This window comes from Ascaphus truei, chromosome 1 (genome assembly GCF_040206685.1).
Source record: "Ascaphus truei isolate aAscTru1 chromosome 1, aAscTru1.hap1, whole genome shotgun sequence".
NCBI classification, from domain to species: Eukaryota; Metazoa; Chordata; class Amphibia; order Anura; family Ascaphidae; genus Ascaphus; species Ascaphus truei.
In genome coordinates, this window is record NC_134483.1 from 273,218,105 (window position 1) to 273,244,042 (window position 25,938).

Below are 25,938 nucleotides of genomic sequence, written 5' to 3' on the forward strand. Positions count from 1 at the left end.
TCCCTTTCAGACGCAACTATCAGGTATGCCAGTAATGTTTCAATAGCAAATCTCCCACTCAATGCCACAGCCTGCATTTATTTCGGAGATGACTATAAGTGTTAAGTAGTTGCACAAAAGTTCGGAAAAACGTTTTCACAGGAACATTATGTTCTGAAATTATGTAATTGGACATCACTTAACTTCATTATCCATCCCAGTCTATCTAATATCTCCTCTTGCTGACCTGCACCTGCCTTTAAAAGGTATTGATCTTTAGAACTTTGAGGGATGTTTTTACACATAACCATTACTTAAATGAAATGTTCCCACATATATTTCAATTCAGTTAAGAATTTCTCATTAGCAGAAATTTGGGAATAGTGAGCAACATTAAAAGTTCAAAGGAGGTTATAAAAAATAGCAGCTTACCATCGCTGCAGGTAATTTTGATTTTGGAAGAGACTGTGGCTATGATGTGAAACTCACATCATCAGACCAAAGAAATAAAAAACAGGGCCATGCCACTATATCAAAGCTTTTAAAAAAAACGTATTATTGGCCTCACAAATAAAAAGTATTTTTTTGTGAAAATCTTCAGGACAGTTTCTTTTGGCGATAATATTTGAATCAAATTTATGGCACAAGTTTCATCACTGACAGCATGAGGCCACATTTTTTTCTCAGAAGCAGAAATGCTTTGTTGAACAGGATATCGCAAGTGAGAACTTCAAAGCAGCCACATAGTTTATGTTGGTAAAATGCCGCAGAAAATATAATTACTTTTCTTCACTATTAAATTGCATTAGATAAACATATGGCCTGCCGGTCAAGCAAAGAGGATATACAATTATTGTGTCTACTGACTCATCGTTTTACATAATTTACTAGAATATCATATAACTAGAATTGTCCTTTGAATTACGGGGTTTTCCTTCTAGCCATTCGGACAAAATTGATTTAGGATATTCCTATCCAGCACACTCTGTATACATAAAATGTAATATCCTATCATATTTGATAAGACATAGAAATGTTCCTGTATATAGCTTTTCCCAAAGTTTTGAACATTTGAATATGAGGGGATTCTAAACAAAGACTTGGGACATCTTTCTAGTTTTAAAAAGGGATTTAAATGGCTTTTCAATTGGAAGCTGCAACGGACGATGTTGGGGCTTCCTACTGGCCTAATATTTGGCAGCCATGTTGTTTCTCCTGTTGGGAGATTAAAAGCCAGTAACATCACTGATAAGTAGCTCGGGGAGGGGCAGTCCCCAGAGCAGAAAATAGCGGGGTTCGTTGCTGGGGGGCCTCCAGGTTCCAATACTGTATTCAACACATCATTTCATATGATATTCTATTCATTTGGCATCAAATACATGTTAAGACAATTTACAAAGCTCAGACACAAGGCTAGCACACATGAACTGGAAGGAAGCACATTAGCTAATTATGGCAACATGAAAACAACCAAGCAAAAAAAAAAATATCCATATTTTTTGTAACACAGTTATTTTAAACATAGAAAGTTTCATTGAACTTTTAATATAAAACAGCCAAATTCCCCACCTTAAAAAAAAAAGAGTATACTTTTTATTAAGAAATTACATCAAGTAATTATGTATTCATATTTATATTTATGTCAGCATCATGTACCGAGGAGTTTAAAAGCTACAAGGCATGATGGGAGACTTCGATAGCAGGCTATGCAGTACATGTTTAAGAGGTAAAATCTGGTGATTATAATTTTTTGGTACAAAAAAATTAAGGTATCGATCAGGATTTCAAATATTTTAACTACATTGTAATTTGCAACTCATCAATCCTTTCCTAAAGCCCTACAATAGTAAAGCTTGGGCTAAGGGTAGAGGAAAAATTTAAATGACAAGCACACCATTACTCTGCATTCCTGTTGAGAAGAAAAACTTACATTTCCAAAGAAACCAAATTAAGTATATGTTTGCTTTAAAGAATGTTTACATCCATTTAAGGAAGCCAATTACAGTGTGTTGGTAAAACATTATATTTTGTTTTGTAAAGCAATACAGATGAGGACTTTAAGAAGCATTTGGAGATTCAGGATTGGATGTGAAGACTGGGGTGAACAGACATTTGAATGTTATCCACATAAGTGAAGCCAATGGAGTTAATAAGGTCATCAATGAGGAGTAATACAGAGAAACCAGAGAAGTCCTCATGTTATAATATCCCAGATTTAACAACACAGAGGTCTGTGCACGAAGTAGTGGGTCTGCGTTGAAATATTTGTGTCTAAAAAATGTGCATTTTTCTTGTCTGAATCACCACATACGAGTATTTCTACTGTTGTAAAATGTAGCGCATGCATACTGCTGCACTTAAATAGTAGGTCAACAAAATCACCGCTTACAGCCTTAGGCTTTGGTCCCGCTGCGGCCGGCCGCAGACCACCAGCTGCTTGCCTCTGTTCTTGATGTCCCTGCTGGCTCCTTCCGGCGTGGCTGACTGCGTGCTGTGACGCGTCAGCCAGCCGGAGCTACAAGGAGCTTGTGATTTCGGCGAGTGCCGCGTCACATGGCATGCAAGGGAACCAATCACGGATTGGATCTCAGCAGCCAATCCGATTTCCCCCCACCTGCTCCGATCCCCCCTGTTCCATTCACCCTCCCGTTCCGATTTCCCCCCTCCGATCCCCCCCGTTCCGATTTCCCCCCCTGCTCCGATTCACCCCCCCCCCCCGGTGAGTATTTGCCAGTGTGTGTGAGTGCCTGCGAGTGTGAGAGTGGAGGGGAGCAGGGAAGGAGCTGCGGGAGGGAAGCTGTGTGTGGGAGGGATGGACCCTCCGCTCAAACCACGCTCATTCCCTACAGGTAGCGGTCAATTGCCTTTCAGCGCGCCGCCTGTCTGCAGTGCGGGCGCGCTGACTGAGGGAGCGGGGCCTTAGCCTTAAGGTGACAGAAAAAAACGTTTAAGATAAGTAGCGCAAGCAACACATTTCCCAATATACCTGTGCAAAGAGGCAAATATAACTTTGATCTAAGCTCCAGCCACTTGGTCCTTAAACCCCTCATCTCATCAAAGACTATGGGAGACATACATGAAACTGGCGCCAATATCATTCCTGTCGTAAGTCTTTTTCAATGCAACTTGCTACAAAGTAAAATCAAAACTTTGTTGCTACTTTTTAGGGATTGATACACAGACCCCACAGTTTTTACTAAAGGTATCTATCTATATGTTACCTTAAAGCATTGGTGTCCATGGCTGAAAAGGGTACAATATAGAAGTGTTTTTAATCTCCTATGATCTTTTGAAAATCACTAGTCTTGTTATAAACCAAACCTAGCGTTGGCAAGACATTATGTTTAAGTCATATGTCAATAAGGCTTGTGTGCTCATTTCAACATTTATAAGGACAATGTGTGTGTGTGTGTGTGTGTGTGTGTGTATGTTTGTATATATGTGTGTGTGTGTGTGTTTGTATATGTGTGTGTGTGTGTGTATCTATATCTATCTACAGTTGTGTGAAAAAGAAAGTACACCCTCTTTGAATTCTATGGTTTTACATATCAGGACATAATAACAATCATCTGTTCCTTAGCAGGTCTAAAAATTAGGTAAATACAACCTCAGATGAACAACAACACATGACATATTACACCGTGTCATGATTTATTTAACAAAAATAAAGCCAAAATGGAGAAGCCATGTGTGAAAAACTAAGTACACCCTTACTGCTGCCATAGGAATTAAGATGCTAAGTAGCAGACAGGTGCTGTTAATCAAATGCCCTTGATTAATTGATCATCAGCAGGTGTGACCACCTCTATAAAAGACGAAGTTTTAGCAATTTGCTGGTCTGGAGCATTCAGGTGTGTGTTAACACAATGCCAAGGAGAAAATACATCAGCAATGATCTTAGAGAAGCAATGGTTGCTGCCCATCAATCTGGGAAGGGTTAAAAGGCCATTTCCAAACAATTTCAAGTCCATCATTCTACAGTGAGAAAAAATATTCAAAAGTGGAAAACATTCAAGACAGTTGCCAATCTTCCCAGGAGTGGACATCCCAGCAAATTCACCCCCAAGGTAAGACCGTGCAAAGCTCAGAGAAATTGCAAAAAAACCAAGAGTTACATCTCAGACTCTACGGGCCTCAGTTAGCATGTTAAATGTTAAAGTTCATGACAGTACAATTAGAAAAAGAAAGAACAAGTATGGTTTGTTTGGAAGGGTTGCTAGGAGAAAGCCTCTTCTCTAAAAAGAACATGGCAGCACGGCTTAGGTTTGCAAAGTTGCATCTGAACAAACAACAAGACTTCTGGAAAAATGTCCTTTGGACAGACAAGACTAAAGTGGAGATGTTTGGCCATAATGCACAGCTCCACGTTTGGCGAAAACCAAACAGGATATCAGCACAAACACCTCATACCAACTGTCAAGCACGGTGGTGGAGGGGTGATGATTTGGGCTTGTTTTGCAGACACACGACTGGGAACCTTGCAGTCATTGAGTCGACCATGAACTCCACTGTATACCAAAGTATTCTAGAGTCAAATGTGAGGCCATCTGTCCGACAGCTAAAGCTTGGCCGAAATTGGGTCATGCAACGGGACAATGATCCCAAGCACACCAGCAAATCTAAAACAGAATGGCTGGAAAATAGCAGAATCAAGGTGTTGCAATGGCCCAGTCAAAGTCCAGACCTCAACCCGATTGAAATGCTGTGGCTGGACATTAAGAGAGCTGTGCATAAACAAATGCCCACAAACCTCAATGAACTGAAGCAAAGTTGTAAAGAAGAGTGGGACAAAATTCCTCCACAACGATGTGAGAGACTGATAGTCATACAGAAAGCGATTACTTCAAGTTATTGCTGCTAAAGGTGGTTTTCTACAAGATATTGAATCATAAGGTGTACTTAGGTTTTCACACATCGCTTCATTTTTGTTAAATAAATCATGACACGGTGTAATATGTCATGTGTTTTTGTTCATCTGAGGTTGTATTTACGTAATTTTAAGACCTGCTAAGGAACAGATCGATGATTGTTATTATGTCCGGATATGTAAAACCCTAGAATTCAAAGAGAGTGTACTTTCTTTTTCACACAACTACACACACTCACACACAACTACACACACACACACACAACTACACACACACACACAACCACACACACACACAACCACACACACACACAACCACACACACACACACAACCACACACACACACACAACCACACACATACACAACCACACACCTATCTATCCATATATATATATATATATATCTCTATATAGATTTATATATAGCTACACACTCCTAGATTCCTTGAGTTTTCCTCAAATATAATTTGCCGTGACTGCTGCTTTAAAATACCTGGATGGACCTGTCAGATTATATTACATTTATGCAAAAGGGATTTCCTTTGGACTGAAGCAGTCACAAGTAGTTTATCTTGGGCAAGGGGAAAATCAATGATTATTACATTTATATGATAGTCCACTGATTTCCATTATCTGTCTTCAATTCTCGGATGAAGCTCTGATCCCTCAGCTGACAAACAGCTGGTATAAAGAAATCGGTTTACCAGAAGAGATTTACTACCATACCTATTACATACATAAGATGTATACATACGGTAGGCACTGCATGTTCTCCAACTGAATTTATAACCATTACATTCTATCACATAGATAATTACCTCGGAAAATGTACCTACAAAGTATAATAAATTCGAATATTTCCTATACATGAAGTTTACCACTTGGGAATAACATTGAGCTGAAACAAACAATGGCTTTGTATTAAGGTTTTATACATATTGAAAATGTAGCTTCTTTTTTTCACTTTTTCAAATTATCTCGTTGGAGCAGACCCAAATTTCCAGGCAAAATTCATTTATCCCTGCTGGGAGCATAACAATCTCATTGTTATTCAGTACCATGTTGAGACGACGGCTCAACAGCATCGGGAGCAAATTAATTCTGTCTTTTAGCAGCATGCTGTGGGACAGACACAGACGGAAAATAAAAAAAATTGTGACTACTGATGGTATTTAAAATGTTATGGGGACTGTGTGTATAAGGAAGTGTGTATATGTATGTGTATTATGTATGCAGGGCCACAGACAGATTTTCCAGGGGCCCAGGAGTAGAGTTATGTCCGGGGCCCCCCACGGTATTGCGAGGCCCCCCCCATTTCACACTATGAGCCCCCTCTATTTCCCACCATATTCCCAAGTATTTCTTTCCCCTGCTTCTCACTCCCTCTTCTTCACTCACCCCCTCACACCTCGCATGTATCTCTCCCATGCGTCTCACTCTTACTCCCTTTTTCCCTCCCTCACTCACTTAATCCCCCCCCACAAAATACATATAACCCCACTCCCCCCAATACATTTTAAAAAGACCCCCACTCCCCCAATACATATTAAAAAAAAAAAAAAAAAACCAGACATACCTTGTGGATGGCCTGCAGGGGGCCCGTCTGGCTGGCACTGCAAGTTGGGCCCGACCTCTGGCCTCTGACTCACTACAGGCCTCTCTATCCCTCGGTCCCACGCTGGACTGGCACGCGACGGGCCTCCCTCCATGCCATCACGCAACGGATGCTAGGCCAAGCCTACTTCCGGGGCGCTGATGTCACAGAGGCCCATCGGTGAGGGACAGTGGTAGAGGCCTGCATCTGAGAGAGAGCTGGGGGCCGGCCGGGAGAGGACCGGTAGCCGCGCCTGGCTAGAGGTCGGGCCCAAGTTGCGCCACAGTACCCCCCGGCCCCTGGACACCTCTACTTTCTGCCCCCACCTCTCGGTGGACCTGTATGTATGTGTGTGTATGGGTGTGTGTGTGTGTGTGTGTGTGTTTGTGTAGATATATATATATATATATATATATATATATATATATATATATATATATATATATAGTTATACGTTACCGTTCCAAGGATTGGTAAACAAGAGACAGCACTCAATGTTGAAAATCAAAGTGTATTAGTGAAAGCAAAAATACATCCAGAAACCCAATGTTTCGGTCCTACAGAATGGGACCTTCCTCAGGGGGTTTCTGGATGTATTTTTGCTTTCACTAATACACTTTGATTTTCAACATTGAGTGCTGTCTCTTGTTTACCAATCCTTGGAACGGTAACGTATAACTACATTCTCTATATGGGACGTGCACCTGTGGCTTACCAGCACCTATTGGAGTGCCAACTGCCTTATCTGACTATATATATATATATATTATATACATACATATACAATATATACATACATAAATATATAATATACACACACACACACACACACACACACACACACACACACACACACACACACTGCCCGGGGATGTAAATCCGTAATAGGTAGTATTATGTATAAATAGGGGAGGAATACAGGGGTGACGGGGGGGAAAGGCGGGGGGGGGGTTGGAGAGGGCAGGGGGGGGAAGAAGGCAGGGGCGGGGGGGGAAGAGAAGGCAGGGGGGGGAGAGAGAAGGCAGGGGCGGGGGGGAGAGAAGGCAGGGGGGGGGAGAGACAGGGCAGGGGGGAGACAAGACAGGGGCGGGGGGAAGAGACAAGGCAGGGGCGGAGAGACAAGGAAGGGGCGGGGGGGAGAGACAAGGAAGGGGCGGGGGGGAGAGACAAGGAAGGGGCGGGAGAGACAAGGCAGGGGGGGAGACAAGGCAGGGGGGGGAGACAAGGCAGGGGCGGGGGGGAGAGACAAGGCAGGGGCGGGGGGGAGAGACAAGGCAGGGGCGGGGGGGAGAGACAAGGAAGGGGCGGGAGAGACAAGGCAGGGGCGGGGAGAGACAAGGCAGGGGCGGGAGAGACAAGGCAGGGGCGGGAGAGACAAGGCAGGGGCGGGGGGTGAAGGTAGGGGCGGGGGGTGAAGGTAGGGGCGGGGGGTGAAGGTAGGGGCGGGGGGTGAAGGTAGGGGCAGGGGGGTGAGAAGGCAGGGGCTGGGGGGAGAGAAGGCAGGGGCGGGGGGGAGACAAGGCAGGGGCGGGGGGAGAGACAAGGCAGGGCGGGGGGGGAGAGACAAGGCAGGGGCGGGGGGAGAGACAAGGCAGGGGCGGGGGAGAGACAAGGCAGGGGCGGGGGAGAGACAAGGCAGGGGCGGGGGGAGAGACAAGGCAGGGGCGGGGGGGGAGAGACAAGGCAGGGGCGGGGGGGGGGGAGAGACAAGGCAGGGGCGGGGGGGGAGAGACAAGGCAGGGGCGGATGGGGAGAGACAAGGCAGGGGGGGGAGACAAGGCAGGGGGGAGAGACAAGGAAGGGGCGGGGGTGGAGAGACAAGGAAGGGGCGGGGGGGAGAGACAAGGAAGGGGGGGGAGAGACAAGGAAGGGGCGGGGGGAGTGACAAGGCAGGGGCGGGGGGGGAGAGACAAGGCAGGGGCGGGGGGGGGGGGGGGGGAGAGACGAGGCAGGGGGGGGAGAGACAATGCAGGGGCGGGAGAGACAAGGCAGGGGCGGGAGAGACAAGGCAGGGGGGGGAGAGACAAGGCAGGGGGGGGAGAGACAAGGCAGGGGCGGGAGAGACAAGGCAGGGGCGGGAGAGACAAGGCAGGGGCGGGGGGGGGAGAGACAAGGCAGGGGCGGGGGAGAGACAAGGCAGGGGCGGGGGAGAGACAAGGCAGGGGCGGGGGAGAGACAAGGCAGGGGCGGGGGAGAGACAAGGCAGGGGCGGGGGAGAGACAAGGCAGGGGCGGGGGGGAGAGACAAGGCAGGGGCGGGGGGGAGAGACAAGGCAGGGGCGGGGGGAGAGACAAGGCAGGGGCGGGGGGGGAGAGACAAGGCAGGGGCGGGGGGAGAGACAAGGCAGGGGCAGGGGCGGGAGAGACAAGGCAGGGGCGGGGGGGAGAGAAGGCAGGGGCGGGGGAGAGAAGGCAGGGGCGGAGGGCAAAAACGGGGCTGGGGGGGGGGCAAAAACGGGGCTGGGGGGGGGGAAACGGGGCTGGGGGGGGAAACAGGGCTGGGGGGGGAAAACAGGGCTGGGGGGGGAAAACAGGGCTGGGGGGGGGAAACAGGGCTGGGGGGGGGAAACAGGGCTGGGGGGGGGAAACAGGGCTGGGGGGGGGAAACAGGGCTGGGGGGGGGAAACAGGGCTGGGGGGGGAAACAGGGCTGGGGGGGGAAACAGGGCTGGGGGGGGGAAACAGGGCTGGGGGGGAAACAGGGCTGGGGGGGGGGAAACAGGGCAGGGGGGGGGAAACAGGGCAGGGGGGGGGAAACAGGGCAGGGGGGGGAAACAGGGCTGGGGGGGGAAACAGGGCTGGGGGGGAAACAGGGCTGGGGGGGAAACAGGGCTGGGGGGGGGAAACGGGGCTGGGGGGTGGAAAACGGGGCTGGGGGGGCAAAAACGTAGTTGGGGGCAAAAACATAGTTGGGGGGGGGGGGGGAGAACGGGGCTGGGGGAAGGGGAACAGGGCTGGGGGAAGGGCAGAAACGGAGCTGGGGGGGGGGGGTAAAAACTCACAGTCTCCGTTAAGCCTCCCCCAGCAGCAACACCCAACACCACCACTAGCAGGGAGCATTTCCTCACCTCAGGCAGCAGCAGCGTGCCTGGGGGTTGGGGAGCCCTGGGTTAGAGCGCACTGGCCAATGAGAGCCGTGGGAGGGCGGGCGGACCGACGAACCAATCAAATGGTCTACAGACACACAACCGAGATTTTCAGTTTTATATATATATAGATATATATATACACATATACACATCTATATCTATCTATCTCCACACACACATACAGTGTTGAGAAAAAGTTTGTGAACCCCAATGATAATTACGGAAATTCCATAGTTTTCCATGATAACGTATGTATGTATATGTGTGAACACAGAGGCGACAAAAAGTTTGTGAACCCCTATGATAATTACGGAAATTCCATGATAACATTCTTGAATCAAAACCAGTATTTTCTTAAATATAAAATAGTTTATATTAACCAATTCTATGTCTTTTGAAACAAAAGTATGCATGAATTAGACAAACAATGTAGTAATTAGGAGTCAGGCTATGTGCAAAAGTAAGTGAAACCCGGGTTTTATCAGCTAAATTAAAGGGGATATCAGGTGCATAAATTATTAGGTATATTTTCCGTGGGCCCCACCCAATATAAAGATCAGAAACCTTGTGAATTTGGTCTTCACCATACAGGTGTGTGGAAACCTATCATGCCACAATCAAAATAAATCTCTGAGGACCTCAGAAAAGGAGCTACTGATGCTCATCGGTCTAGAAAGGGTTACAAAACTATTTCTACGGATTTGGGGATCCACCATCAGAAAGATGGAGAAAGTCAAGACCAGTCACTCTGCCCAGGAGCGGTCAGCCTACCAAAATCTCTCCAAGAACAATCCGGCAAATCATCCAGGAAGTTAGATTAACATCCAAGGATCTGCAGGTCACTCATCTTGGCCAATGTGAGCGTTCATGACTCAACTGCCAGAAAGAGACTGAATAATGGTGTTAATGGAAGGATAGTCAGGAGGAAACCACTGCTCTGCACAACTCTAAAAAGAACAATGCTGCTTTTCTGAAGGTCGCCAAAGAGCACATAGATGATCCAAAGACTTCTGGAACAATGTTGTCTGGACAGACAAGTCAACGGTGGAACTTTTTGGCCTCAATGAGAAACGTTATGTTTGATGAAAACCAAACACTACGTTCGAATAGAACCTCATCCCAACTGTCAAGCATGGTGGTTGGAGTGTGATGGCTTGGGGCTGTTTTCCTGCCTCAGGACCTGGATGGCTTTCTATCATTGGCACAACCATGAATTCTGCATTGTATCAGAAGATTTTAGAGGAGAATGTCAGGTCATCTGTCCATCCGTGAGCTGTAGTAAAAGTGGTCATGCAGCAAGACAATTATTCTAAACTAGCCGAGAGACCCGGCGTTGCCCGCAAGTTAAATTTCCCGCTCCCTTCTCTCCCCCTTTCTGTGCTCCCCCTCTTTCTCCGTTTCCCCCCCCCCCAGAGGGGAGGGACGGACAGTGGGCAGGAGGGGGGACACAGTGGACAGGAGGGGGGGACACAGTGGACAGGAGGGGGGACGACAGTGGACATGAGGGGGGACGACAGTGGACAGGACAACAGTGGACAGGAGGGGGGACACAGTGGACAGGAGGGGGGACATAGTGGACAGGAGGGGGGAGACAGTGGACAGGAGGGGGGGAGACAGTGAACAGGAGGGGGGGAGACAGTGGACAGGAGGGGGGGACACAGTGTCACACACACAGTATCACACACAGTGTCACACACAGTGTCACACACACACAGTATCACACACACACACACACCTCAGTCCCGTGCGGCGCTCTTCTCGGGCGCAGGCCCCGCCCCCGCAGTCCCGAATGGTGCCTTTCTAGGTCGCAGGCCCTGCCCCCGCAGTTCTGTGCGGCACCTTTCTAGGGCGCAGGCCCCGCCCCCCGCAGTTCCGTGCAGCGCCGCACCCTACGGATGAGGGGGGTGGTGTGGTACGGGTGAGTGGTGGTGGGCTGCCCCCTCCCGGACGTCCGTTCCGCCGCTTGGTCCCGGCCGGTTGCGGCGGGAGGCACCGGGGTGAGGGACGGGAGGCGGGAGGTTGTGTGTGTGGTGCTGTGTTGAGGGGAGGCTGGAGGCGCAGGGGTGTGAGGCGGCAGTTTGGGCGGGAGGTGGTGTCTGTGCGTGTGTGTGTGGCAGTTGGGTGATGTCATAGAGCCACCAATCTGATTGGCCAGAGGCTGGACCAATCAGATTCACCACATGTCGTTTCAACGCAATCTGATTGGCCAGATGTCGTTTCAACCCCACAACTTTCGAATTTATATATTAAGATAGACAAGCAGATCTACAAAAGAATGGCCGCCAAAGAAGAAATTCCATGTTTTATAGTGGCATAATCCAGGGGTAGGCAACCTGCGGCTCCCAAGCCGCATGCGGCTCTTTCCGCTCCTACTTGCGGTTCTCTGCAGGTTGTCGACCCCCAGCTGCTGTCTCCTTTCTCCCTCACTATCCTGGCGGTGGCTGCTGGGGGCCCGGCCGGAGCTGGTCAGGCTTCTTGTTGCCGCCGGTTCTGACGTCTCCCCAGCTGCTTGCCTGCCTGCCTCCCTCCTGTACCGCGTATATATATATATATATATGTGTGTATTTCAGGGGGGGGGGTGTAGTGCGTGTGCATTTGGGGGGGCTTTAGGTGATTTTGGGGGGTAGTGTATTTATTGTGTATTTGTAAATGACACTGCATTGCACAGAAAAACAATCAAATAAATAAATAAAAGGGACTTATTATTGGGAGATTTTTTTCTACCACATATTCTGTCGTGTGGTAATGCTTATACAGTACAGGCAGTCCTCGTTTTACAACGCTTCGTTTTACAACGAATGGCTTATCCAACGCTATGCAATGCATACCTATGTTCATTTTTACAATGCCAAAACGGCTTATCCAACGCTCTTACGACGCTTTGCAACGTTGTGTATGTGTATACACACATACACAACGTTGCAAAGCGTCGTGAGAGCGTATATATACATATATATATATATATATATATTCACCACAATTATTAAGGAAAGACAGGGTTGCAGACCTGTCTAAGACATGCAAATGAGCATACAGTAATATTTACAGTTGCTTTATATATATATAATAGTATATTATATATTATACTATATAATATATTATTTATTATGTTATATTATATATATAATACAGTATATACACTATATAATTTATGTGTGTGCTGCATATCTTATTTGGTGTATTTTAGTGTTAAAAAGGCCTTCAGGAACGGAACCTTTCATTTAAACAGTGTTCCTATGGGAAAACGTGTTTCGCTTTACAACGTTTCGCTATCCAACGCCAATTTGAGTAACGCATTGTGTTGGATAACCGAGGACTGCCTGTATATACATATTAGTGTGTATACAGTGTATGTTATTTATTTATAAAATATTTTACCAGGAAGTAATACATTGCGAGTTACCTCTCATTTTCAAGTATGTGGTTGTGGAGGTGTAATATTCATGCATGTGTTGCGGCTCTGGGAATATTTTGCAGAATTTTTTTGTTTTTTTTTATAAAATGTCTTCTTCCTTGAGAGATTGCAGACCCCTGGCTTAGTGAAAATCCAAACCTAAACTCCATCAAAATGTTGTGGCAGGACCTGAAGTGAGCTGTCCATGCAAGGAAGCCCTTAAATGTCTGAGTTGCAGTCATTCTGTAAGGAGGAATGGTCTAAAATTCCTCAAAACCTATGTGAGACCAGCAGTTACACTAAATGCTTAGTTGAAGTCATTGCTGCTCAAGGGGGTGACAACAGGCACTGAATCTAAAAGTTCACTAACTTTTTCACACATGGATATTGAATGTTAAATCATTTGTGGATAAATAAATGTTGAAAAAATATAATTTTTATTTCTTTTGATCAGTTTATCCTGATCTATAATTACGACTTGGATTAAGATTTAATCAAATGTTAGGTTTCAAATATATTAAAATCCTAAGGTGTTCACAAACTTGTGTGTGTGTGTGTGTGTGTGTCCTCTCGACCTCCTGGAACCCAACGTAGAATAGTCTCTCCTCAAATAACCCTACGTTTGGCTCCCCATAGCAAACCCAGGATATGATATCCAGGTTACTAACCCCTTAGGAGGGGTTACATGTGTATATGTGTAAATATATAGCAGGCACATCGAGTCTTGTATTAAAGTGCATACATATTTATTGGGACAAGTCAAAGTCTCTGTTCTTTGCGAATTTTCTCAAGTCTTGAGAATTGAATACAAAACACACACTTTTTTTTTTTTTTTTACACCAACCATAACTTGTTTTGTGTCTGGTTCTACTCACTACCGGCTTCATATTGCAAAGCCAGTATAACCAGCCCGGCACTGGTGAAACCCAAAAGGTCAAAAACAGCTGTGAGTAGGGTTACTGGCTATGCACTTCTCTAACCCAGGCTGTGCTGTAATGCTGTGTAATACAATAGGCATAAGTTTAAAGGAGTCCATATTAAAATGGATATGAAGCAAAAGGGTGACACTGCATGTCATTTGCATTTCATTACCCAGAATCCTTGGCTGCAGTGGAAGCATTGTATGCTAAAAGATAATGGTGAAAAGCAGGGTTGCAGACCTGTTCTGAGATGTGAGTGTGCTCCCAGTTATATTTGTATTAGAAATCTAATTGTATGTATGCATATCTTTATTTATATTGTGCTCAGTGTACTCAGCACTTTACCAAGACAATAAAGTACAGGGAATTATAATACATTAAACGCAACAAAGTCAGACAATATGAAAGAAAATCCCTGCTCCGTAGAGCTTACAATATAAGTGAAACATGCTCTCAGTTCCTTTCTCTCCCATATAATTCTATTATACCTTTTGGAAGGGAAAACAGCGTTTCATATAATTATTTTTTCCCCACCAGGGCACTGTGCTGGGGAGAGGGAAAAATAGCATTAAACGCGTCAATTTGCTAAGCGGTAACTCAGTACCAACAATTGTGTCCATTGGGGGGGGGGGGGGGGGGGGGAGGCACAGATTTCAATGTATTAGGATTATTGCAGTTCCTGCTGAATACTGAATTGTATATCCTAGTCCCCTGGCTCTATTTATGGGAGATTAAAAAAAAGAACAGGATTTTTAGCAATACTGTAGTGCTTTTAAGCAGTAATCCCCCACAGAAACCTATATGAGTTTAACTCCTACAATGAGAAGGTTGCCTCAAGCATATGCTGTTCTTTTATCCACTTTTTTTGTGTTGAAAATCAGGCTTCGCTCTTAATCTCTAGTTTGGTTACCATGGTAAACTATAGATTACACTGGGCCCTGCGGAGAGTTCCATTTTAACCGCCAGGACGCTTATTAATTCAAACTCGTATCCCCCCAACAGAGCATTACAAAGTGAAATGCAAAACAAATGACGATCAGCTTGGACCAGTCTAGGACATTTGGTCGCGGACGTTTCGTTGCAACCAAATAACCGCCAGCACTTGGCCGTGACTCATCCCGCCACTGGGACACTCGGTGGCCGTCTGCTTCGCAGCCAAGGTAAGTCTTTAACCTTACCCTGTATCCTAAAACCCCCTAATATTAGTACTACCTTCTACCCTAAAAACCTTAACCTAAAGTTAACCCCCAACAGAACTACTAAAACCCCTACTGTTAACCCCCTACCCCGAGACTGATCTGCTACCCTAAAACATACCTTCTCGAAGCGCCCGGCGGAAGAGGGTCCCGCTGCGGCTGAATGCCGGCTGGGCGTTGGTCGCAAACAGATGTCCCATTCCCATTCAGCTTGGGCTGCTAAGGTTCTTGCTAAATGGTGCCAATCTTTAGGAAACACTTTCACTCGCATCTAATCATTACACCTTTTAATGCATCTTTGCCTAAATGTTTACCCTTGTCAGAATTTCAACCATTAGTCTAAATTAAAGTAGCAGCCCTCCCTCCCCTTTGTTATCCTCCATTTCTTTTCTTTCAGTTCCAAGGGAAATAAAATAGCAGCCAAATCTCAGGCCAATAGGAAACAGCAACATCATTGGTTGCATGTTCCTATTTGACAGCCATTGAAATCCCCTTTAAAAACCAGGAAATAACGCTGGTAACGTAACCGGTATCTCGGGAACGGGGGATACCCAGAGCGGAAAGTAGCGAGGTTCAGCTCCGTAGGACCCCATTGGTTCCTATACTGTAAATACAAGGGGCGGTAGTTATGGGGATTGACGCTTTAAGCTACCCATCTAATGGATGTCTCGGCCACCCCTGCAACCATCCAGATAAAGCAGTTTTTCTATTAACAGACTTCCTTAACGGGAACTACTAATTAGCAAATAGCGGGTTACAATACTGTGCAGCAAAGGTAGAACAAATACTCAATACCCAAAAGAGAGCCAAAATAATTCCCCATCTTCTTATAGCTTTAGAGGAAGGTTCATGTCTCTTCAAGTGCGGCCACACTATATAATAACAGAGAAAATAGAGCATAAGGTAGCACACTACCAAGGTAGCAATGCAACCCTCGCCATTGTAGTATTGTAATAATTCTCTCAGACCCTATTCAAAAGCACTTATTTGTAGTACAAAGACGTTTCAGGTCCGCAATGTACCTTTCATCAGGTAGATGTATTTTGTGATTACTGCATCTTCCATAACAGAAAAAAAACCTGTCGTGTTCCTCACTGCTGAAGTATAAAACACCAAAGGAAGAAAAAGCAGAAACCCACAGGGTTAAGCGCAGATTCCCAACGCACTGCAGCTGCTTCCAGTTTCAGATATAAAACCACAGGTTGCCAGAACTTATTAAAAATAGATCAAACGTAACTACTTAATTTATTATATACCACATGGAATCTCCCAAGTGCTTAAACATAAAATGTAATCAAATGCCTTCAGTAAACAAAGTTTTCCCACAGAGTCAGTTCCTCCATTGCACATCATTTGGAGGTTATATTATAGTCCATATATCAACACTGCTAACAGGCCAAATAATACAGTTAAAAACATCTACTCTTAGCTTAATAATACTGAAAGCTTCCACTTTCGCATATTATGTGCCTCTTGCCAATAACTGCCAAGGGGGCAAGACTAAAATAAACGATGTTGTATGTTATGCATCAAAATGACATTGCAATAGAGTATTTCTAATCTACTGTAAGTAGGTGAGGTCCCACTGAACTCTATGAGGCCACTAATGTTGAAAAATGAGTTTACCAGTTCATGGAGACTTGAATACTTGGTTCACCTGATTTAAACTTACTTTAATGACCAAAGTCTTTTTCCCCCCCTTTATTATTATTTGAAGGCGATACCAACATGAGCTTCTCCAGTTAGAATCTCGGGGTGCAGGTGGTCGCCAGAGCTGAAATTAATGTGGTTCAGCACCGGAGACCTCGGGCTTCTCCGTTTTATTTATACAGCAGCATTTTACACCTAGCGTTTTCAAAACACCCCCACCCACATACTTCAGATTATTTTATTCTTTTAGTTATCTTACAGTTTGCCTTTATTTTTCCTCTTTTTTATACCAATCACACATTTATTGTATAATCAATCAGCAATTTTCTCTGAGAAATATTTATGTAAAAGGTCCGTTAATCCTGAAAAAAGCCCTTCCATTTTTTAAACAAATGTATAATTCAACCCTGATCATTGCACCAGTGGAATCACTGCTACATTGTTATCTCTAAGCCCTTACACCAGCGTTTCCCAAATGGTGGGTCGCGACCCGGCACCGGGCCACGGCACCAAAATTGCCGGGTCGCAGCGAGGCTGGCCGCGCGGTGTCTCCCGTCCGCCCCGCTCAAGTTAAAAAAAAAAATAGCGGCGATTCCCCCCGCGGTCCCGCGCGCTTGTGCAGGGTAAGCAGGGCCCGCTCCCTTCCTCCCCCCCCGCTCCCAACGTGGCACGGAGGAGGAAGTACCAGCTCCTCTGCGGCCCGCATGTTACATGGGGGAGGGTGGAAGTACAACCTCCAACTGCGGCCCGCTTCCCCCCGCGGCCAGCTTCCCGAGCTCACCTCCTGTGGCACCCCTCCCGAGCCCCCAAGCCCACCTCCCGTCCCGGGCAGAAGGGAAAAGCGTCCGGCGGCAAGGTAAGTCACCCCACCCAGTCACTGCCTCCCACCCAAGTGTCCCTGGCCCCCTAATGTGTCCCTGGCCCCCTCCCTCCCAAGTGTCCCTGGCCCCCAAGTGTACCACCCACCCAATTGTCCCTGGCCCCCTAAATTGTCCCTGGCCCCCTCCCACCCACCCAATTGTCCCTGGCCCCCAAAAAAGTGTCCCTGGCCCCCATACTCCCACCCACCCAAGTGTACCTGGCCCCCACCCTCCCAACCAGCCAAGTGTCCCTGCCCCCCCCCTCTCCCACCCAAGTGTCCCTGCCCCCCCCCCCTCTCCCACCCAAGTGTCCCTGGCCCCCCCTCCAGTCACTCACATCCATCGTTGCCTGTAATTCACTGTTTGTGTCTGTGTGCGTATAGGGGAGAGCGAGTGTGTGTGTGTGTGAATTAGTGTCTGTGTGTATCAGTATCAGTGTGTGTGTGTATCAGTGTTTGTGTGTGTGTAGCAGTGTCTGTGTGTGTGTGTGTGTGTGTGTGTGTGTGTGTGTGTGTGTGTAGCAGTGTGTGTGTGGCTGCGTGTGTGTCAGTGGCTGGGTGTGTGTGTCAGTGGCTGCGTGTGTGTGTATCAGTGGCTCTGTGTGTGTATCAGTGTGTGTGTCAGTGGCTGTGTGTGTGTGTATCAGTGGCTGTGTATGTGTGTGTATCAGTGGCTGTGTGTGTGTGTGTGTGTGTGTGTGTGTATCAGTGGCTGTGTGTGTGTGTGTATCAGTGGCTGTGTGTGTGTGTGTGTATCAGCGGCTGTGTCTGTGTCTGTATCAGCGGCTGTGTGTGTGTCTGTGCAGGCCCTATAGGCGATAAAACTTTTAGTGGGTCACGAAAAAGAAGTTAAAAAATAACCGGGTCACGGAAAAAAAAGTTTGGGAAACCCTGCTTTACACCATTACAGTCCAACTAAGGTTGCGCTTATAGTGCCGGCGACGGCGTCAAAACACATGCATTGCTGCCATCGCGTGCGCTTATAGTAAGCGCGGCGAGACGGCTTGGTCGTGATCGCTGGAAGTCATCTATTAGTATTAGCATGAGTTGGCTTATTCAATCTGCACTCACAATGTCTAAACAATAATAGAATTGCGATTGAAAACAGTATAGCTTGAAATATTTTATCATGTAACGGATTTGCAGGAGTACATTGGCATGCCCAGTGTCATAAAAGTGTGTGCCGAGCACGTGCATAAAGTGAAACTTCTTTGTCTTTTGGCACAATAATTGTATTTGTGATGCTGAACACAATTTCAGTGACAAAATGCAAAGAAGCATGACTTAGAACGCGTATACTCGGCACACACCCCGTATTAGCTATTTGCACGTCTATATTTATACTAACTGAATTCATTGTGCGCACACGCACGCCACTCCGAGTCTGTGCGCGCATGCCACGCGTCTCTCTGTGTGTCAGTGTGCTTGTGCGCATCTCTGTGTGCGCGCGCGGCAGTGTGTGCGATTGTCATAGTGCGCGCGCGTCACAGTGTGCGGCCGGCACAATGTGTGTGTGCGTGAGGCTGGCACAGTGTGTGCGCACCCTCGTCACAGTGTGCACGTGGGCATTCGTGTGCACGTGCAGCACTGTGCGCGTTGGCATGCGTGTATGCAGGCGTGTGAGCGTGGCACCGTGCGCATCTGCAGGCCTGTGCGCGTCACGTGCCACTGTGTGAGCGTCTCTGTATGTGCACGTGTGCATCACTGTGTGCGGGTCTATGTCAACCTCAGTGGATGCGGCTCTCACAGCCCTGGGGTTCGGTCCCTCCCTTCTTATCCTTGCCTGGTGTTCCCGGCTCCTCTTCTCCCCCTCGGTCAGGCTTACGTGTTGTGCACGCGCAGAGGCCCACCACACAACACCTTGTGCACATGCGTTTAGTGTAAGCTCCTTGCGGGCTAGAATGCTGTTTTTTGCGTGAGCGTGCCTGCCACACGCCCACTAATTCTGTGACGTCACCTGCGAGACGGTTTTTCATTAGAGGACAATGATTTTCTTACCATGAAACCCTGCAGCTGCCACCACAGTAGTTTCACTTAAATATGTTTAAAAAAAAAAAAAAAAAGCTAAATTAAAGCACCAATCTGTTTGGGAGATTATTTATTATTTTTTACAGTTCCTGTTGGACTGTGGGAAACCCCGACACATAGTGACCTGGCGTGTTGTGTCCCTGCACAATTAACCTTTTCATTGTGCACTGTGCTTGAATTAAACAAAATCTTCCTTGAGAAACATAGATTCCGCAAATTTTTTTTTTTTTACTGGTGCCGCAAGCGTAATTAGAAAATTAAACCAGGTTTCAGAAACACCTGAGTGGTCGGTCTGCAGAAGCACTCACATTAGTTCCACAACAACCTGCCCCGGGTGCTCAGGACTTACACAAATAGCAGTGCTCAGATAGTTAAAGCAATAGTCGGCACTCCAGGTGTCTTATTATAAGGGTGAAAATGCAGCACAGGATCAACATTTCTGTCCTTCTTTGGACTAACATGATGAAGGTCTAAGGAAAAAACGTAACGTTGACCCTGCGTTACATTTTTTCACCCTTATAATAAGACCTATGGAGTGCTGACTATTGTTTTATCTAGAAACACCAGTAAGATTTCGTAAGTAGAAGCAGGACCCCTGCATCGAGGGACTGGGCCTGCAGACGGAGCAGAGTGGTCCAATGCAGACAGAGCAAAGCGCCAGGGTTAACCATCAGACTGCTTACTTTCATAAGGTTAGTGGACAGAAACTAACAAAGGGAACTAGCCTACCTACATGCGAGCACAACATAATCACATAGCACTTTATTTATACGAATTATCTTCATATAAAAACCCTTCTCCCAGTCCCAGGTCAACAAGAAAGCCGACCTTGTCTTTGCTGCTGCTGTTCAGCAGCTTCAGTTTGAAGAGACAACAGCCTTGGCATGCTTCCTACCTGTTCTGTTTCAAAGATGTCCCGAAGGTGTTCTAGACCCAGGCTTTTCAAAAACTGATTGATGTTCATGTCAAGACCCGTCACTGTGAAAGGAGAAACATAATATACTTGTCACAGAGGACTTTTAAAAACCCACAGAAACCCCAGCTGTTCTCTTATGTTTCATTATCTGCCCTATAGCCACAAAGTATCTGCTGCACACAGAGAAGAAGAAAAAATAAATAAACCTGGGCTGAGCAACAGAACATGACCTTAGAGGGTTCTTAGGAATGCAAAAGACCAAAAGCTTGACAAAACTTTTTTTTTATTACTTAACCTTAAGTTGAATTTATATTAAGAATAGATCTTAAATTGTTTTAAAAATATTTTAAATTACTTTACAAATGCAAAAAAGTTGAAGAATGCTGGAAGAAAAACAAAAAATAAAGAAATTAATCAAGACGTGTGCATAGAAAATATTCTGGGAAACAACAACGTATCCTCTTCAATGCCTTCATATTCAAAGCACTATTGCTTTCTTGTGAACAAACATATGATGTTCTGTATACTGTACATCAAAGTAGGTACCTCTCTGAAGAATGTTTTTATCACAAAAGTTCTTAATTGAGCAATGTTTTCTGATTTTTGTTAATTCATTTCCCCCAAAATAGTTTCTAGATTTTACAAAAAACTTTGTGTGGTACAAAATGACTATTTTCTTTGTTCATTAGGTTTCCTGTTGTATGCATACCTATATATATTAACACACTAAAAACCGTAAAAAGCATTCCTGAAACCATTAAAAAGTCAGTAACTCTTGATTCTACCGATGGGCATGGGGAGGGGGGTGGGGGGACACGTGTGTACTCTATGGTAAGTGCAAAGACTAATACTGTCAACTCTTAGCGGCTTATTCTATATATCAGGCCTGCACAACTCCAGTCCTCGAGGGCCGCAAACAGGTCAGGTTTTCAGGATATCCCTACTTCAGCACAGCTGGCTCAATTAGTGGCTCAGTCATTCTGAGCCACTAATTGAGCCAGCTGTGCTGAAGTAGGGATATCCTGAAAACCTGACCTGTTTGCGGCCCTCGAGGACTGGAGTTGTGCAGGCCTGATATATATCAACTGAAACAGCCGTTCGAGTCAATTTAGGCCGAAATTCCCCATGGGTTTCAATGGGGAATTTCGTCAAAGAAAGAAAGAAAGGCCCAATTGGCCATGTTGGCTGATATAGAATAAGCACCTTATTCAATAAGCTGTCAACCCGTTTTTCTAGGTTAGGGACAAACGTGGAGTAGCATCTTCACAGCACACTGAACAAGAGCATTAGACTTTGATTATACCAGATGCCGCTCGACGGCAGTACGATCCGGTGACGTCATCCTCATGCTGCTGCCGAGCAGCATCTTGAACAGGCACAGGAGAGAGGAGAGAAGCAGAGGAGACAGGGAAGCGTGGCCGTGAACGGCTCGCCCTCATTGGCTGAACCGCTCAGTGACGTAGCCGTCGCCTCCCAAGAACAAATGCCTCAGTCTGCCGCCCTGCAGTTCCAGGCGGTGAGCACGTCGCTCGAGATATGTTTACCTCAATTGGATCAATGTATTTTATTTTTGCACCGCGTGGCATCGCGCCATGCGACACCGCAGGCGGTTTTTAGTATAATCAAAGTCTTAGAGAGGAATAGAGAAATGTATAAGTCGCACTGATAATAATAAATAACCATGGATACACTATTGTAAGGACTGGCAGTATAAAAGTCAAATGTAACATTTACACAAACAATCCAGTAGATGCGAGTTGACAGAGGTGATTCAGACATAACACCGGTCTAGGACATTTGGCTGTGGCCGCTTTGCCGCGACTCACCCCGCCACCGAACCTGCTGCTGCTGGCCACTTCGTTGCTATGTGCCTAAACCTCCTATAATATGCTCTGAACTTAAAACCCTCTGCCCTAAGCACTAAAACCCCTTAAATGAACTCCCTACCCTAAACAACAATAATAAAACTTACCTTAGAAGCAGCTGGTCTGTCTGCGAACAAACGCCGGTGGTCATTTGGTCGCGGCGAAACGTCAGCGACCAAATGTCCCATTCCGTAAACACACACCCAGTATTGTACTAGCAGTGTGCAGTTACAGTGGCAAATGTGTGGAGATGAACGAGAAGTTTACATTTCCCGAGTGAAAGTGGATTTTAGCCGAGCATGGCGGCCAGTTGTGTTCTTTTGCTTTAAAACATGATATGAAGTTGTTTGTCATGGAATAGAAATACTCCTTTCTGCCTTCTCTGTTTCACCCCCCTCCCCCCCTTTCCTTGGCAGTTCTGCCTGCTAGCTGTATTTGGATGTTACTTTCCTTGCAGTTTCACTCCCAGTGCAGGTGGAATGGATACATTATGTTGCCCTTTTTCCTTCCAGTCTGTCACACCCCTGGTTGCCCTGGCAACATCTCCAGTCCTCCAGTTAATGGGCTTTCCCATCCCCCCCTGTCCTTGCTGACAGTTAGTGTGGTCTCACTTCACCTTTAGTGTGACCCTTGCCCCTCACTTCATTTTCCACCTAAGCTCACAGTGAGTACAGACATGTCTGCATCCACCCCTGATAAGGCCTTTCTGTCTTACCATAGTCTAACCTCATAGAAGCATCCCACATAGAGAAGCACTCTCTACTCACACTACACCTACAAGTTCCTGTTGTTTTCTACTTCTGCAATAAAGTTAAGAAAGACATTAAGGACTTGTCATGCTTTGGAAGAGGGAAGACATGAGTTAAAGCTAACTGAAGCTATTCATACCTCAAAACTTGACCCTAGTTTCAGGATATTGTTTAATGTATGTGCTTTATGTTGAAGACTAACCATGCCCTTTATTGAACGAAAACAGTCATAAATAAGCAACACAAGAAGAATACGATACCTTCCCCTTCCTTCCTTTCTGTCCCTGCTGCTCCATCACCGGCATTTGATGCTCCTCCAACAGCTAATTCTGCAAGAGGGCCTGTGAGATTATCAATACTGCTGGCAGCAGAAAGACAAGAGGGAGTAGAGGCTGGTGAAATGATTGAGGCACTGACTACTGTAGCTTGAGGTTTGAAGCAGGTAGGCAACGCATCTGGAGGCATTGCATCTATCAGCAAAGCTCTGATATCATCCGCCTGCAAATGAAAATAAAAAATAAGAAACATCTTAGCTGCCTTTTTTTTTCACATGAAAATTAGCGTTGATTTTTTCATGTTTAATGCGAACTTCACACGTCAAGCTTTCCCATGAGATGCACAAACCTGAAAGCAGTCTCAAACTGTGATACCACTAATGCTTATTCCCTTCACTAAGAAAGCCGAATTAACTTGTACACCTGGCTATTGCTTTGCAATTACGGTTAGAATGCCATGTTTAGATTTTACACAGCAAACTACTTGTCTTTCAATCACATTTTCCATCTTAAGAAAAGTTACACTATTGGATTGCAAAAGAAAATTAGACCAATTATTTTAAATATTAAAGTGCCTGCCTTTAAACAACAGGGGCTGGGAATATTTTCTTAGTGACAAAGCTTCGTTTCCACTTGGCAAATGCTTAATAAAATGTTCCATTTCAATTTGAAAAGCCGCTGTTTTCTAATAACATACTAGAAGCAGGCTATCTAATGTTTTTCTAAATGGCTTACAGCATGGTTGGATATGTTGCAGGAAACTTGCACTCATTTTATGTTACTCCACCAACTAAGCTGTACATACAGATTTCTATCCACTGATGGGGACATATACAACTTACCGTGGCTAAATCTAAAGGTGTTTGGTTTTCCTGGTTTTTCATTGTGGGGTCTGCACCATGGGCTAATAGCAGAGCACACAGCTGTGTCCTTCCTTTCTGGGCAGCTTCGTGCAAAGGAGTGAATGCCCACTTATCTGTAGCGTTCACACAAGTGTTGTATTTTATCAACAATGCTGCAATGTCTACATGCTGAAGGGGGAAAAAATGAATACGTTCATACAATACAATTTCAATTCTTAAAAAGATGTCTTGGTATTATTTCCAGCCATATTTTTTCCAATCTTATAAACAGAAGTGCAAATAATTGTCAGACATATTTTACTCTTAGATTCCACCTACTGTACATTTTGTGTCGAAATTCTGCACATGCCAGTCGCAGCTGGACATCAATTCAATACTTTAAAATCCTATAGCATTGCACATGGAAGTTTCTAACCTTTAATACCAGCCGATAAAAACATGTTGAGGTATAGAAATTTTTTTTTATCTGTACATATGAATACCCTTGAAAAAAAACATTGTTTTAATTGTTTATATTGACATGACCTTTAACACTGGGAGCCAGTTTCATTTGTACACTGGGGAGGCAAATTTCCCCTATAGACCAAACCATAGCAAAGCAAGGAAAGATGCCTCCGGCTATTTTGCTGCGTATTGACAAGAATAGCTTACAAGAAAACCATAATTATCATACAAGAGCAAATACATGTACACAACTAATATGTGTACTTAGAAAAATATCAGCAGTTATAAAAGTCTTCTGAAGACATACAATTACGAGTTACAATGGTGGAGGATAATGGTTATTTGTCACAATTTAAACGGCTATTTTCATGTAACCAAGCTTTAAGAAGTGGAGTCTAGCAAGCATATACACATTTAAGTTCAAGTGTCATTTCACACCAAAGAGCATTTATAGTTGAGATCATATTATGATGCAGTAAGTTAAGAATAACCTTTTCTTTCTTTAAAAAATACCCAAAGATTAAGTAGTTATTGATAATTTTGCCTTTTATTTGGTTTGATGAATTTGAAAGTAACTTTAATACATCCTTTGGGACCTTGTTGTTCAGGACCAGATTTCTCAGGAATAGAAAAAGGAATTATACAAAATCCAGGTTCTGAAGAACCAGTCACAATTTCAACAAGCATAAGTGTAAAATCAATGCTCAAAAAGACACTCAAAATTTGTTTTCATTTTCTTAAATGTCAGGCATACAGAAAGAGTGGAACTTCATCTTCTTTGCTTCAGCAATCTACAGAAATTTGCAGTAAGCACATGTGGAATTGTTTATCCATTGTAAAGCCTTTTGAGTAAAAATTTGAATGATTTATTATGCAAAGTACATTTTCTTTTAAATATGCTTATACAGCTCAACCCCGTTATAGCGCGGTCCTCGGGGGCCAACTGTTCCGACCGCACTATAACCGGAGTCGCGCCAATTAAAAAAAAGAAATAAATGGCCGCGTGTGCCGGATCGGGGGGAGAAGAGAGGAGGGAGGAAAAGGTGGAGTGAGGCGCCGGCAGCCCTACACGTCACCAAGCAGCCACCGTAACTCCCCTCGCACTTCAATAAGCAGCCTTACTTCCCCCCGCCAGCCCCGCTCTGATCCCCCACCGCCAGCCCCACTCCGATGCCAGCCCCGCTCCGACTCCCCCCCCCTGCCAGACCCGCTTCGATCTCAGCAGCCGACACCAAAGGTAGGGAGGGGGAG

The 25,938-nt window shown here is 45.5% G+C and overlaps 1 protein-coding gene across 5 annotated transcripts in view; it reads right to left on the bottom strand.

Annotated features, from left to right (window-relative positions):
* Window positions 1-25,938, bottom strand: part of TNKS (tankyrase) — a 276,669-nt gene that overhangs the window by 24,772 nt on the left and 225,959 nt on the right. For all 5 annotated transcript variants that reach the window (XM_075604188.1, XM_075604177.1, XM_075604215.1 and 2 more), the window contains 3 exons: window positions 24,223-24,411; window positions 23,366-23,603; window positions 20,471-20,553 (listed from right to left, as the gene is read on the bottom strand). In XM_075604188.1, coding sequence (XP_075460303.1) covers window positions 20,471-20,553; window positions 23,366-23,603; window positions 24,223-24,411 — 510 coding nt within the window. The remainder of the gene's footprint in view (window positions 1-20,470; window positions 20,554-23,365; window positions 23,604-24,222; window positions 24,412-25,938) is intronic.